The sequence below is a fragment of the Anser anser genome, assembly GCF_964211835.1.
Source record: "Anser anser genome assembly, chromosome: 1".
Taxonomy (NCBI): domain Eukaryota; kingdom Metazoa; phylum Chordata; class Aves; order Anseriformes; family Anatidae; genus Anser; species Anser anser.
The window spans coordinates 148,238,149-148,251,128 of record NC_139720.1 but is presented as its reverse complement, the minus strand read 5'-3'; the positions used below and the strand labels follow the sequence as shown (position 1 = coordinate 148,251,128).

Genomic DNA, 12,980 nt, shown 5'->3' with positions numbered 1-12,980 from the left:
GTCTCTAAAAGCAGCACAGCTGTGTTTACACAGCATAGAGTGTTTTTGATGCCCCTGGATTACCTGCGCCAGGTAAGCAATGTGTTTATGTGCTGTGCAGGCATCAGTTGCTGAGCTTGGTCCATCCAGATGCTGGGACTGACCGTGACTAATCCCTAATGGATAAAGGGAGATGGTGCCTCTGCTTGCTGATCAGGCTGAGACAGGGGTCTGCTAAGCTTCTGTGTTGTTGTTTGTTTTCTTTTCTTGTCTTCCTGTCTGTAAAGCTCTCACAGGTGTGCAGCAGTGAACTTGTTGGACTTACTGCCCTGCCCTCCCTCCAATACATGGAGAGGGACGAGCTTTGCAGAGCTGCCCTGCCTCCTTCAGTATGAAGGAGGTTAACCTTTCTAGGCTGAAGTTGGACTTTGACTGTTCTTTCTCCTTTGAATCCCTTCCTGCATCAGATCAAGGGACACCCAGGAATGAAACAATGTGCTGCTTTGTTTGAGAAAACCTTTTTAAATCTCATTGTTATCGCAGCTGATCATTATTTATAACTTATTACTGCCTCATAAGCTAAACTAAGTGTTCGAACTGTAGTAGTGGTTGTGTTTTCTATGGGCTGATAGTAGTACATGGAAATAAGATTATTTTCTTTATGAAGATGGCTGTTCATGGTTCATTTGGGATGATGGTGTGTAAGCTACAATTCTTTTCTGGCAATTTATTTTTTTGACTTTCCAAGCTCTTCCTTTTTATCCAGGGGCAAATATTAGCTTGAAATAGTGTTATGCAAGAACCAGCCTATCTAGGCAGCTCCAAGTAGGGTTTATATTTTGACCCTCAGAAGTAAGTGGAAAACTGGTGATTTCAGTAGATAACTGAAATCTCATTGAGTCCAGTGGGAGATTCTTCACCCCCTACCAGTCTTGAGTTCTTACAGCTACAAGTGTCATCAGCACTCATTACATCTGCTGGGCAGTGGAGCTCAGTGAGGACAGCCGTTCCTCATTCTATTTTATTCGGTTTATATTTAAATCTCATATCTATTTTAAGTCTGTTTTGTTCGCCTGAAATAGTAGGACAGCTGCATTATTATGGACTGTAACTATATTCTTCATTACATTGTATTATTATTGGGCAATTAGATTGTTGTGCATTTTCATTTCACTTTGAAATTCAATTCTTTTATCCTAATGTCCTCCTGCCGGACACTGAGGGTTTTATTTTCGGTGCTGTACCAAGTGGCGTTGTTATGGGTTTTGTGAACAAAGGAACAGAGTTAATATTTTGATACTCAATTTATATACAATTTACTTACTCTTGCAGTTGTTGTGCTTACAAGTAGCTTTGCTGGAATGCCACATAAGACCTTCCCTATGTGTGTGAAGGGGACTTTTTTTAATGAATAAGTTGCCTTTCAAATAGAATCTTAGGACGTGACACAAAACACACTAAAATTAAAGTTTCTAGGTTACGAATACTTCTGGTAGATAGCTTCTTTGCAGGTGTGGTGAATCAATGTCATATGTTTCATTTTTAGGTGTTTTTTTCAACACCAATGCAACATACACTTGAGAATCACATCAGTTTCACAAATAGGATGTATCTAGGTCTTGTGGGATGCTTGCTTAATAGTGAATGCAAACCAGTCTGCTTCAACAGCTGAAGATTGTAGCCCTTCCTGAGCTAATTTCTGTGTTTTGAGCTAAAACAGGATCACCTGTTTGTCTGTCTCTTCCTCTGGAGGTACAAAGGATTCTGTCTCTCTCATTGTGTTAGATTATAATATAAATGCTCTGGGGACATCCAAGTTAGGCTTGAAACAAAACAATTTAAAATAAAACTTTATTTTAATTCTTAAGTTTTTCAGCAAGCATAGCCAAATGTAATTGTGTCAAGGTTGCAAGGTGCTAGCTGCTCCTACAGATGCTGGAGGCTCCAGCTGTTGCTCAGCAGTGTCTGCAGTTGTGTTCAGCTCACATGTAATAGGGGCAAGCTGCAAGCTCTGGATGAGGTTTCAAATCAGTCATTCACAAAACAAGATTATAAACCCCAGTGTTAATATTTTACCTCAGGCCCAGCTGCTTACATTTTTCTTTGGAGTTTCTTCCTTCTGTGGAACAAGGTCCTTAACTTCAAGAATTTTTGTTGCACTTTTTGTTGCTGCTAAGCCATATTAGGTGTGCCCTTCCACATACCAAAGCAGACAGTCCTCTCTACATGGTTCACTGTTTCACCTGTCTAACATGTTCTTCACTTAGTTTTTATTTTTGTAACCACTTTTCCTCTATTGCAAAGGTGTTTTTTATTATTATTACTATTTTATTTATTTATTTCTCCTCTAAAGGGACGTTGGAGGGTCTACTCAAAAGTCTCTGGAAAATGCGTACCTTTCTTACAATCTCTCATTTGCATTTTATATTTTCTTTCACAAATATTTTCTCTTCCCTGGCTTAGAAAGTTGCTGTATTACTTTCGTAGCCAACTTTGTAACTATCTGCAGTTGCTATATGCAGGTGTGTTAAAACAAATGTAGATGAACAAGAGCACACAGACAGGTGTATATGTTTATATGCATCTTAAATCATACAAGCTGTGTGATGTGCAAATGGCACTCCTGGCCAGCACAAGTACTGAAACCAGCTGTTTCAGCTCACTTTGCTTTGAATGCCTCTTCATACATTGCACAACTTCAAACAAAGTTATTTCCATTAAAGGAAAGTTGCCATTTTTAATTCTTCATGCAACTTGTATTTTTGCATATTTATTCATAGTTGGCTTTTCCTGCAGTTGAAAAAGTTAGCATTGGTTCTAGCTTTTAAAATGCTTAATCTTTGGCCCTTAAATTATCCTTGTAAATGATTTGCTTCTCCTTGCTCTCTCTAACTTTAATTCATCAGCAATGTTCTTGCTCTCTCGTACGGAAGTGACCTGGAAATACCTTACTGGTTAAACTGTTATCTTTGTTGTATCATTAGGTCCTGAGTCTGTAAACTGTGTTTGAGAATTTCTAAGTGGATTCCGTACTATACACATTGCAGCATTTATTTTTGAAATTTCAACTTTGTTGTCCATATAACACGTTCATTGTAAGTGTCCTGTACTGACAGTGGAAGAGGCAAAAAACAGGAGCAGTTTGTCTCACTCAGGTGTTGACCTAACTGTGGTTTTATATTCAGTACACTGAACTTGCTGTCTGTAGAAACTAAAAATGTGGAAGAAAAAAAATCTGTTTTCTAGGCCAGTATACTGACTACTGATCAGCCTGAGCAAAATGCAGCTTGTGAAGTAATCTAAAACTTCACTCATTTCAAGGAAATACTTTTTAATAAATACCTCAATTCTTTTTTTTCCTTTGCAAAGGATATGCAATGAAGCTTTTATCCACTAATTCATTGAAGTCTACTCTTAATTTCACGTACTTTGAGTACTCCAATTGAGTATATTCCTCAAGAGAAGGAAAGGAGAAATTCCTTTTCAGAAACATATAAACGTAGTATCTGAACCACAACAGCAGTAAAACAAAATATGTACTAAGCCTTTCTCTCATTCGCACAAGTACCTAACTTTTGACGTCACTGCAAACAAGATTACTTTTATACAGGCTGGATCTTTTTGAACTGAAGTTCTTGATCATCGTCATTGTCAAATGACTCAGCTCTTGAGTCTTGTGTGCCCATATTGATCAATAGAAAAATAATATCTTTCTTTTAATTTGAATGCCATTTCATTTGCATGATAGAGCTAAAATGCAGGTCCTCTAACCTGAATCTGTCATCATATAATTATATCCACCTACACTGCTTCCTTTTCGTGGGATTGGGTAGAGTGCTTTTGAGAGTACCTTTTCGTTTGCAAACTGGAGCAGAATAACTAGGGGAACACTGCAAAATAATCTGCCTTTGTTTCCTGAAAGTCTGAGCATTCTACTTTGCTGCTCCCTGATTTTGCCAGTCCTACCAGGAAAAACAGCGTGTCTTTTACTGGGCTGTGGGAAATTTTCATTTTCTCAGTGTACACGTGTGTTTTTTGGCAGCTGTGCCAATTTCGTAATTTTTGTAACTTTCAATGCAGTTTTAAACTGAAAAGAGTAATAGCTGTCACTTCAGAGTGTTTTTGGACAACAAGTCCATCGTATGACTATTGATTAGAATTTGTGCAAAACAGTGTTAAAATTTCCTTGGCTTGGCAGTTCTTTATCACTCTACTGACTTGCAATTTTCATTTTTATGATGTTCTCTTTTTGTAACTGTGGTAGGAAAAGTTAGATGTAGCAGAATATAGAGAATAAATGCTAAATTACCTAGGTTTGCTAGTTTCTAAGGATTGTTTTTCCATTCCTTTAATATACATGAGTTCTTGATGCTCCGGATCCACATTTTAATGACTACTGCTAATTCTCTGGATCCACATAATTTTAATGATCAGTGCTATGGTTAAAAAATTTTAGAGAAGTTAGGAACACTATGTGATATTTCATAACCCAAATTAAGTCATTTTGCTACCTAACATGTGTAGCTAATGCAATTCAACGTTTTTTCAAAATGCATATTTCCCCCAAAATACAGGGCTGTCACTGATGTAACAACTGGCTGCAGACCAAGGCCATTAATCTACTTAGAAGGCAGCCCCACCTCACTGGAAGTCTACTGGAATTGTAGGGGTTTATCCATTGAAAAACTTTAATTTCACATGGGTAATTTGTTTTCTTTGATATCAAATTTGTTTTGGAAGCTTCAGTTGAATAGGTTTGCAAAGCCAGTTGTAAATGAGTTAATAACAAAGTACTGCTTTAATGAAGGCTCACGGAAATAGGGTGGAAGTGGATCTACTTCATGTAAAGTGGTATTTTGTTTTTGTTTAATTGCAGATATACGTTTCAGTGCTCTTCACTTCTATGGTGTTTCCATTTTTAGACTGAAAAATAATGAGTCTCTCATTTGGAGGTGGTTCCTTGCAACTACAAATGTAATGAGACCAGTCTCAAGTAATTCTTGGAAACCATTTCAGGCAAAATGAGTGAGGACTGATTGCAGGTACTTAAGGACTGGTGTATTCTCTTCTGCTCTTTGCAATTTAACCAAAAACAAAAGCTGGCACTCAAGTGGCATTTAATGAATACCTCAAAAAGAAATAATACCAGACATTTTTCAATGTTTCCCCTTGCATAGTCATAATAGCATTTGTGTGTGTGCGTGTGTGTATACACGTATCTTCCAAAAGAAGGAGCTTTAATATCCTTTCGGGAAAAAAAATAAATTAAAAAACAACAAAACCCACCTGAGATTAGATTGAAAATGCTCCCAAAGATATACTGGGCTGTCTTAGGAACACACAAAATTATTACACTCCAGCTGAACAAGTCAATGCATCCCTGTTTACGCCTAGCAATAGGAGAGTAGGCTTGTGTGCAGCATAGTGAATCGAACTTGGCCTGCAAAGAAGCTCAGCTTGGTCCACAGCTGTGGTGGACATTTCAGGAGGGTGAATTGCAGGGAGAGAGATGATTTTGCAGCTGTCATGACTGTGAGCTAAGTAGATGCAGTCACTCTACCAACAGATTTGGATTTCTTTAAAAAAAAAAAAAAATTACAGTTAAATGACTGGATTATGATTTTTACAGTTTGTGATTGTGTGAATATTACAGTTGCTCATTTAAAAAATGACTCTAAATGACTGTACAAATTGAATTATTGTCATGAGCTGTGGCACTCGTGGAGTTCAGGTTAGTTTTCATGTCTTTTTTGTAACTGGGTTTTGAATGCTAATAGGCTAATTATGTGAATTGGTTTTAATAAGATATTTAAATTTTTGCCTTAAAAACATGTTTTGGAAAGGATGAGAGAAATCAAATTGTTTATTTTTGTCACTCTCTTGCTTTCCCACTCACTTAAAACAAACAAACAAACACCAAAAACCAAACAAACCTGGCTTTCCAAACTCCAATTTCCTTTTTATCTACTCGCACCAAAATTCTGTGGCTTGGCTTAGTTCTGGGAGAAGGAAAGAAAATCACATTTTGCACAGCTAATTTAGGACTAAACTGCATAATGCTGCTTTTGCAGAGGTGAAACAAGGATAAGTGGTTCTGAATGAAGGAAAAAAAAAAAACACATTCCTTGCTGCCTTAAGTTCATTCTGAAATAAAGGACGTTAAAAAACGAACTCATCTACTATATTAGTATTTCATACCAACACAACTTCAATGTAGGATTTTTACTTGGCTGTATGTTCTGTGATCTTTATGTAACTTGCCGTGACAAATGGTCATTTGCAAGTAACCAATGCTTTACTAGAGCAGCATGTCTTTCATTTGTGGCAGTGTACTTCAAGTTGCAATATCGTGTACTTCAAGTCGCAATATAGAAAGCGCCTTCTCTAGGCCAGTGATGTTAAAGCTGAAATTATGGGGAATTTATTATGCAGAGCAGCTCAGAGCACCTGGCTCTAAGCTCTGCAGCACTGAGGCTCTGTAAGGAAAAGCACATGAGCAGCTTTGGGAGGTATAGGTGTGCTCAAGTGTCCCGTCAGGAAAATACTGGATTAACGTAATCAGAGCACAACAGTGTATTTACAGGCAGGATGGAGTCGTCCCCACCCATGATAGCCACCAGTGAGTGTAATAGAAACTGAAAAATAGTAGACTCTGTCAAGGCTGGATGGCTCCGCGTTTGCCCTTGACAATTGTTGGTGGTCTGGGAACTTCCTGAAAGTTGTGTTCTGTGGTTCTTCTTTTAGGCTGTGTCCTGCAAGAGTATTGTTCTTTTTCTTTTGTTTCATATGACCTATTTATAGAAGCTAAGTGGAACAAAGCGAGTAACCAGGGGAAAGCTGAAAATAACGTATAATTGTACCTAAAAATAGATACGTTAGAGAGCTAGCTCCCCTAGCTGAGGGGAGGGTTGCAGTAATGAGTTCAAACTGGTAAGAAGGTTGAGTTTGGTTCAAGATGGAGATTTGCCTGCTTAGTTCTGAATTATTATTATTTTTTTTCCCCTAAATTACTTCATTTTTCTCCAAAGGGGTTGTATTTACTTGCGGTTGGCATTTATCAAATGAAAGATGCACTGCCATCTGGTGTCCAAATTGTGTTCACACAAGACACTTAGCATGCACAGGAAAAAATTAATGTGTAATAAATTTCTTCCTATAAACCTTTGTAAGCTCTGAAGAAGAGATTGGACTGTTCAGAATAAATAGTGTCCATGCTGATGAGCACTGCATCAAAATAAGAAAAAGTACAATAGTTTAGTTACTGGGAAATTGCAGTCTAGGAAATGGGACATTTATGTAAATGTGCCTGCTTCTTGTTTCTTTTGTAGGTGGAAGAGGGGGAGATGGATGCCCTGTTATCACCTTTCCAGACTACCCAGCTTTCAGTGAGATCCCAGAGAAGGAGTTCCAGAATGTCCTGACCTACCTCACCAGCATCCCAAGGTGAGCACCCCGCCAGGAGAAAACAATTCTTATCCAATAAAGGATTTCTTATGTTCAGAAACACATATCATGGGGTAGAGGTCAGGCTTGTATTTAATTAAAGAAAATGCAAATGCAGCAGGTGATGCAGCGTCAATAAGAGTCTTGATTAGTGTGAACAGCCTAATGTTGTAGTTGATAAAACTATAAATAGCAATATATCATTCATCTAGAGCATGAAAGAAGAAATTACTTTCTGGTAGGTATGGATATAGATTCTGTAATAGAAGTTTTCCTCTTGTTTCATATTTTTGCACTGATGGATTTTGGAGTGCGGTGTTGTGTGTTTTAATTGAAAACATATACAATTTTGGCAGGATATGCGAATTCCTGGATGTTACTCAAGATGTTACTCAGGGTGAGGGAATACTGCATAGTTACATACTGGGATTTGTCCTAACCATTTGTGCTTCATTTCATTTTCATTATCTCAGCAATTAAGTGCTACAGTCTCTGTAGCACTTCCAAAAATCTGACCAGTAGTGCTAAGCAGGCCCAGCAATTAATCCTGATTCTCTTAGAAGGTATGGGATAGTGTTGCCAATGGGCTGCTCAACAAAGATTGTGATTTTTATTGAAAATCTGTTAGCGAAATAGTTCAAGATCCTGACAGAGGTGAGAAAAGGTATGTAGCAGAGTAGGGTACAGATGCTAGAATTCAAGAGAACAGACTGGCTTATTCAGGTAAGATTTAATGGAGGGCAATTCTGAAGAGTAAATCTGCTGAGGAAAGCTGGCAAGGTTTTGAGGACAGCACCGTCCAAGCACAAGAATGGTATATCTTGGAAAATGAGTAGACATACTAGGAGACTGATCTGGCTGAGTGGGGAACTGGTGACTTTGAGGTGCAGTACAAAGACAGTATGCAGGAGGTGAAAGTAGTGGCAAGCTACAAAGGTGAAATACAGAAACATTGCTTGAACACACAGGGGTGGCTTCAGGAAAATCACAGCACGCCCCAGAAAAAAAACCTGCTGCATTAGCAGTAAAGGAATGAAGAAAGAAAATGTGAGCCTGTGCTGAATGGGCTGGGTATTTTAGTGGCAGCCAACACAGATGAGGCTGAGACGCTTGAAGCAAAGAGTTCATCAGTCTTTTCTGACAGTCTGTCCAGGCCTTTGTGCTTAGAGACAGGATCTGAGTTTGAGAATGACTAGCAACAGGTGAGGATCTTAAGGATCTCTTGAAAAATCTTGACCCAAAACTAGTATTTGGGATAAGCTGAGCTATATCTAGAGTGGTGGGAGAGCCGGCTAATGGTGTGGTGAGGCAGCTCTTTATCATCTTTGAAAGATTTTTGAGATCAGACGCAGACTGTGATGACCGGAGAAAAGCAAATATCGTATTCATCTTCAGAAAGGGCAAGAATAATGATCTGAAGCACTACAGGCTAGTTGACCTCACTTTAGTCTGTCAGGAAGTTATGGAGTGAGTCCTCTTAAAACACATTTATATGCACAAGAAAGCTGAAAGTGCTGGGAAGTAGCCAGCATGGATTAAACAATGGTAAATTGTGCTTGATCAACCTATTTCTATGGTGAAATTACTGGATGTGTAAATGAGGGGAGGCTGTGCATGTCTCAACTTTAGCAAGACTTTCCACAGTCTTCTCCCAGCAGCCTTGTGTCCAAGTTGGGTTGTTACAGTCTTGACAGGGGGCCTACTAGGTGGGTGAAAGACTGGTTCATCAATTTGTTACTGGGAGAATAACGAAGCATTGAGACAGGATGCCAAAGGATATCATGAAGTCTTCATTCTTGAAGGTTTTCAAGACCTGACCATACAAAGCCCTGAATAACCTGATCCGAATTTGGGTTGGCCTTGCTTTGAGCAGGAGGTTGGACTGGAAACCTCCTGAGATCCCTTCAAGCCTGGACTATGGTATGAAGTGAGATCTGTTATGTCTTTCCCAAATCGGGCTATGTGGCTTTCCCAGGTTAAATACCCGTAGAAACTCAGGTTGTCTAACTCCGATTAAATGTTGGTCTCAAGCTGTTTTTCTCATTCTTTTCACTGACAACGTTCAGTGCAACTCAGCATGGGCCGTGCTGAATTCGTGTCTGAAACTAATCATGGCAGATTTCCCTCATGCATGCACGTGCTTTATTTCTCTTCATGAATATGCAGTAAACAAATTCTTCATGTAAAGGTCTTTCCTCTTAATTATTTTGTAGGACCTATTCCCTTTCAGGGAACGCTGGTTATACGCAGCACAGTACTGTGAGGTGCTGTCCTGGTTGAACTTGTTAACACCTAGGTAATCAGGAGAGGAGCTGTGAAGCCAACAGTCAGCTTAATTTTCTTGGTTTATCCTTATGTTGTTTAAGCTGTGTGGTGCTAAGCCTCCCTTGATAGTATCTTTCTTGAATACTGTTATTACAAATAATTATGTGCTAAATTCACATCTGCTCCTCCTTTTGAGAGTCCTCCTTTGGCAAGGCGCTTTACTGTGGCCCACTGAACTTCTTCACAGAGTGGGGTTCCTGTGAGAAATTCTGAGCGGAGCAAACAGCATCTGGTCCAGGGAGGAGCACTGAAGGCATCCCAGAGCATCAGTTTGGTGGGAGCACGTTTTGACTAATTAAAACTCTGGGAGCAGAATTTCTGGAGATTTTTTTGTTCTTTTTCCCCTAGCTTCCGATAATTATTCTATGCATATCCAGCCAGCAGCAGCCATTTCTTAAGTTTGCCTGTTCTTGTAGGATGTTTTTGTTATTTCTTGCTTTTATTTCTAATTCTTTAGATCACCATCCTGTGTAAACCAAGGAGAATAGCTCAGCTAGGTAGATATAAAAAGCAAGATACTAACTTTTATGACTATAACCATATTTTATGTTCTTGGATTTTTATATTTTTTGTTACAAGTTTTAAGGTGAAGTGTTAATGCCACTGTTAAAATGCTGATAAAACTGGGACCTTTTTAGTGCCTGAGAACTGCTGTAATCTCAAAGGGCTTTGGTCATCCCTGACATCTTCTCTAATGATGTTACAAGCTTACTGTGTTAAATTTTGTTTATAAGCCCTTGGGTAGGTGTATAGGAACAACAAACTGCAGAAATGCTGCTAACCAGATGTCAGCATACATTCCCTCATAAAACATCTTCTGCCAACAATAAGCTATTGATTGCATATACCTCAAGGGAGGGCATAATTGTGAACTTCTTTGAATTGCTGATATTTCTCGTGTTGTTAAAGTTGTCACAAGGCAGGATTTTTGTTGTTATCTTAGTTTTCAGTGGCTAACATTTTTAAAAACTGTTTTGGATGCTTTGGAAACTGCTTTTGAGGGAAGCAGAGGCAGATAGTTAATCATTTATTTGTTTTGCAAGTTTATTAAAAAGGTCTAAGATATACAAATTTACAGGAAGGGTAAAAATGCAGCCCACAGCTTTTATCCATAGAATCCTCCACTGATCTGTATCGTTTAGCTTATGAAATACGTAACTTTGTCTCTTGGTTGTTCTGACTCAGGGGAAGAAGAGAGGCTTTTTCATAGAAAAGCCCTGTGGAGCACAGACACGTCTGGAGCCACAACAGTTCCTTGGAAAACATGCTAGGCTGTTTGTGCCACTTGGCCCTGTACAAGATTCCCCATCACAGCAAGGGGTTGGCAGCAATAACTCAAAGCTTATTGTCTGACTGCCTGCAGTCATGTGTTAGGGGAAATGATATTTCATGGGAATGACAATGAGAAACTGCTAAGAGCCCCATAAGAAAGGACCTTTCTATGTTCCGCAGAAGGTTTTTGCCTAGTAAAATATTTACTAGTATAGTAAATTCTAGCAGTGGCATCAGATTTTCAAGATTTGTTCTCAAGTGAAAGGAGTACTAGTAAAAGTCTTGGTAATAAGACTAGCTAAGGACTTCCTGTCAAAAGAGAAAAACCAGAACCTCTTAACATGTCGCTACTATTCCCTTTGATTGTGTAGGTGTAAAAATGACCTTGTCCCTTCTCATTGAATTATTATTCTATACTATCTAAACACTGAGTTTAACAAGCTTTTCCTGTACAAACGTTCTCTTGTCTCTTTCTTAGTGAACTGCTACAATGAAGAGTTAAATATCTCACGGGTCACCTTGCATTCAGAAATGGAACTATTATAAGTTGCACGTTACCAGCTTAGATGACCGTGGAGTAAAATGATGCAAACAGCAGACTTATCAGTGTGTGCTCAGATGTGGAAGTCTGATAAGTTGAGGAAGTTAAGAAAGGAGACAGTGGAAAGGGAATATCTCATTTCCATTTAAGATACACCGTTAACCCTGGTGCAATCGTATATTATTAAACAAAAAGCTGAACCATCTCCCTCAGATTGCTAACACTGCAAGGAAAACTATGTTCTATAGACAGTTAGATAAAGTACAGTACCTCATGTATGGTTTGTAATAATCTCAAAATACTCAGTACAAGGTTGTTGACATGCTGTTTGACATCTTTAAGTACACATGGTACATGACTGTTCCTTGCTGTATCAGGAAAAAATGATGGATTAAGGATAAGAACTATCGACAGTGGGAGAGTATAGCCAATCCTTTTATATTTCACTTTATAATGAGATGTACGTTGTAAAGGTATGTATCTAATACTTCTGAAACAGATTCTTCCTTTTAGCAGCTGGTGGGTTTAGTACTATTATTGAAATAAAAAATGTTTTGTATTTAAAAGCTGGGGACTCTCTTCCTGAGAATGATTTTTTTTTTTTTTCCTTTACTTAGTTCAAGTGATTTTTGTTATTGTTTTATACCTGTAGTACCGAAGATGAAAGAAGGGGAATTCATGGCAGTATGTAATGTACTTAGGGCAACGCCTTACAGGAAGAGTACTTTAACTACAACGTTAAATTACTACAAATACTTTTGATATAAGTACTGATCTTCAGGAATTAATAGGTTTTAACAATGTAGTTTCTGAGTAAATTCATATCTGTAGGTACGTGTCTGTAGGAGAGAGGATCTTTAAAGTCAATTGGCTTTCAGCAGAGAGCAGTGAGCCAAGTCTTGCCTGTATTTGAGATGCTTTGAGGACACTTTATAATGTCCGTGTAGCCAGTCTGATACTCTTTAGAGCCTGCAGAGAAAGATGCCTCCTGTTACTTTACTGGTGAGTCCTTTGGAGATTGCTGCTGAGCTGGGTAGGAAGACAAGGTTGTTGAATAAAAATCTGAAGACTTCCGTACACAGTGTCTGTCATTGCTACTGCAAAGTGGGAGAGGCACCTGTGAGATGTGCCTTTTACATCACATATACAAAGAGTGGAGGAAGAATATTCCATTCAAGTTTGGAATAGATTCCTAAAGCAACTGCCAAATGTACACTTAAGTTATTTCAGGGCATTCAGTATGCTTTTCTCTTTTTTTCTTTGTTTTGAAAATATTTTTTCACTTTTTCTATTTATCCTAGTAAATGGACTTCTAAAATCTGTGATGTACACTGAAGGCAAGTGTTATACATGCTTATTTCTATCAATCACAGCTGACACTTAACATCTTTTATTAACTTACCAATGCATATGTGTTCTT

The 12,980-nt window shown here is 38.4% G+C and overlaps 1 protein-coding gene across 20 annotated transcripts in view; it reads left to right on the top strand.

The window, feature by feature from the left end:
• Positions 1–12,980, top strand: part of MCF2L (MCF.2 cell line derived transforming sequence like) — a 161,774-nt gene that overhangs the window by 95,813 nt on the left and 52,981 nt on the right. For all 20 annotated transcript variants that reach the window (XM_083834901.1, XM_083834916.1, XM_083834915.1 and 17 more), the window contains one exon: positions 7,308–7,422. In XM_083834901.1, coding sequence (XP_083691027.1) covers positions 7,308–7,422 — 115 coding nt within the window. The remainder of the gene's footprint in view (positions 1–7,307; positions 7,423–12,980) is intronic.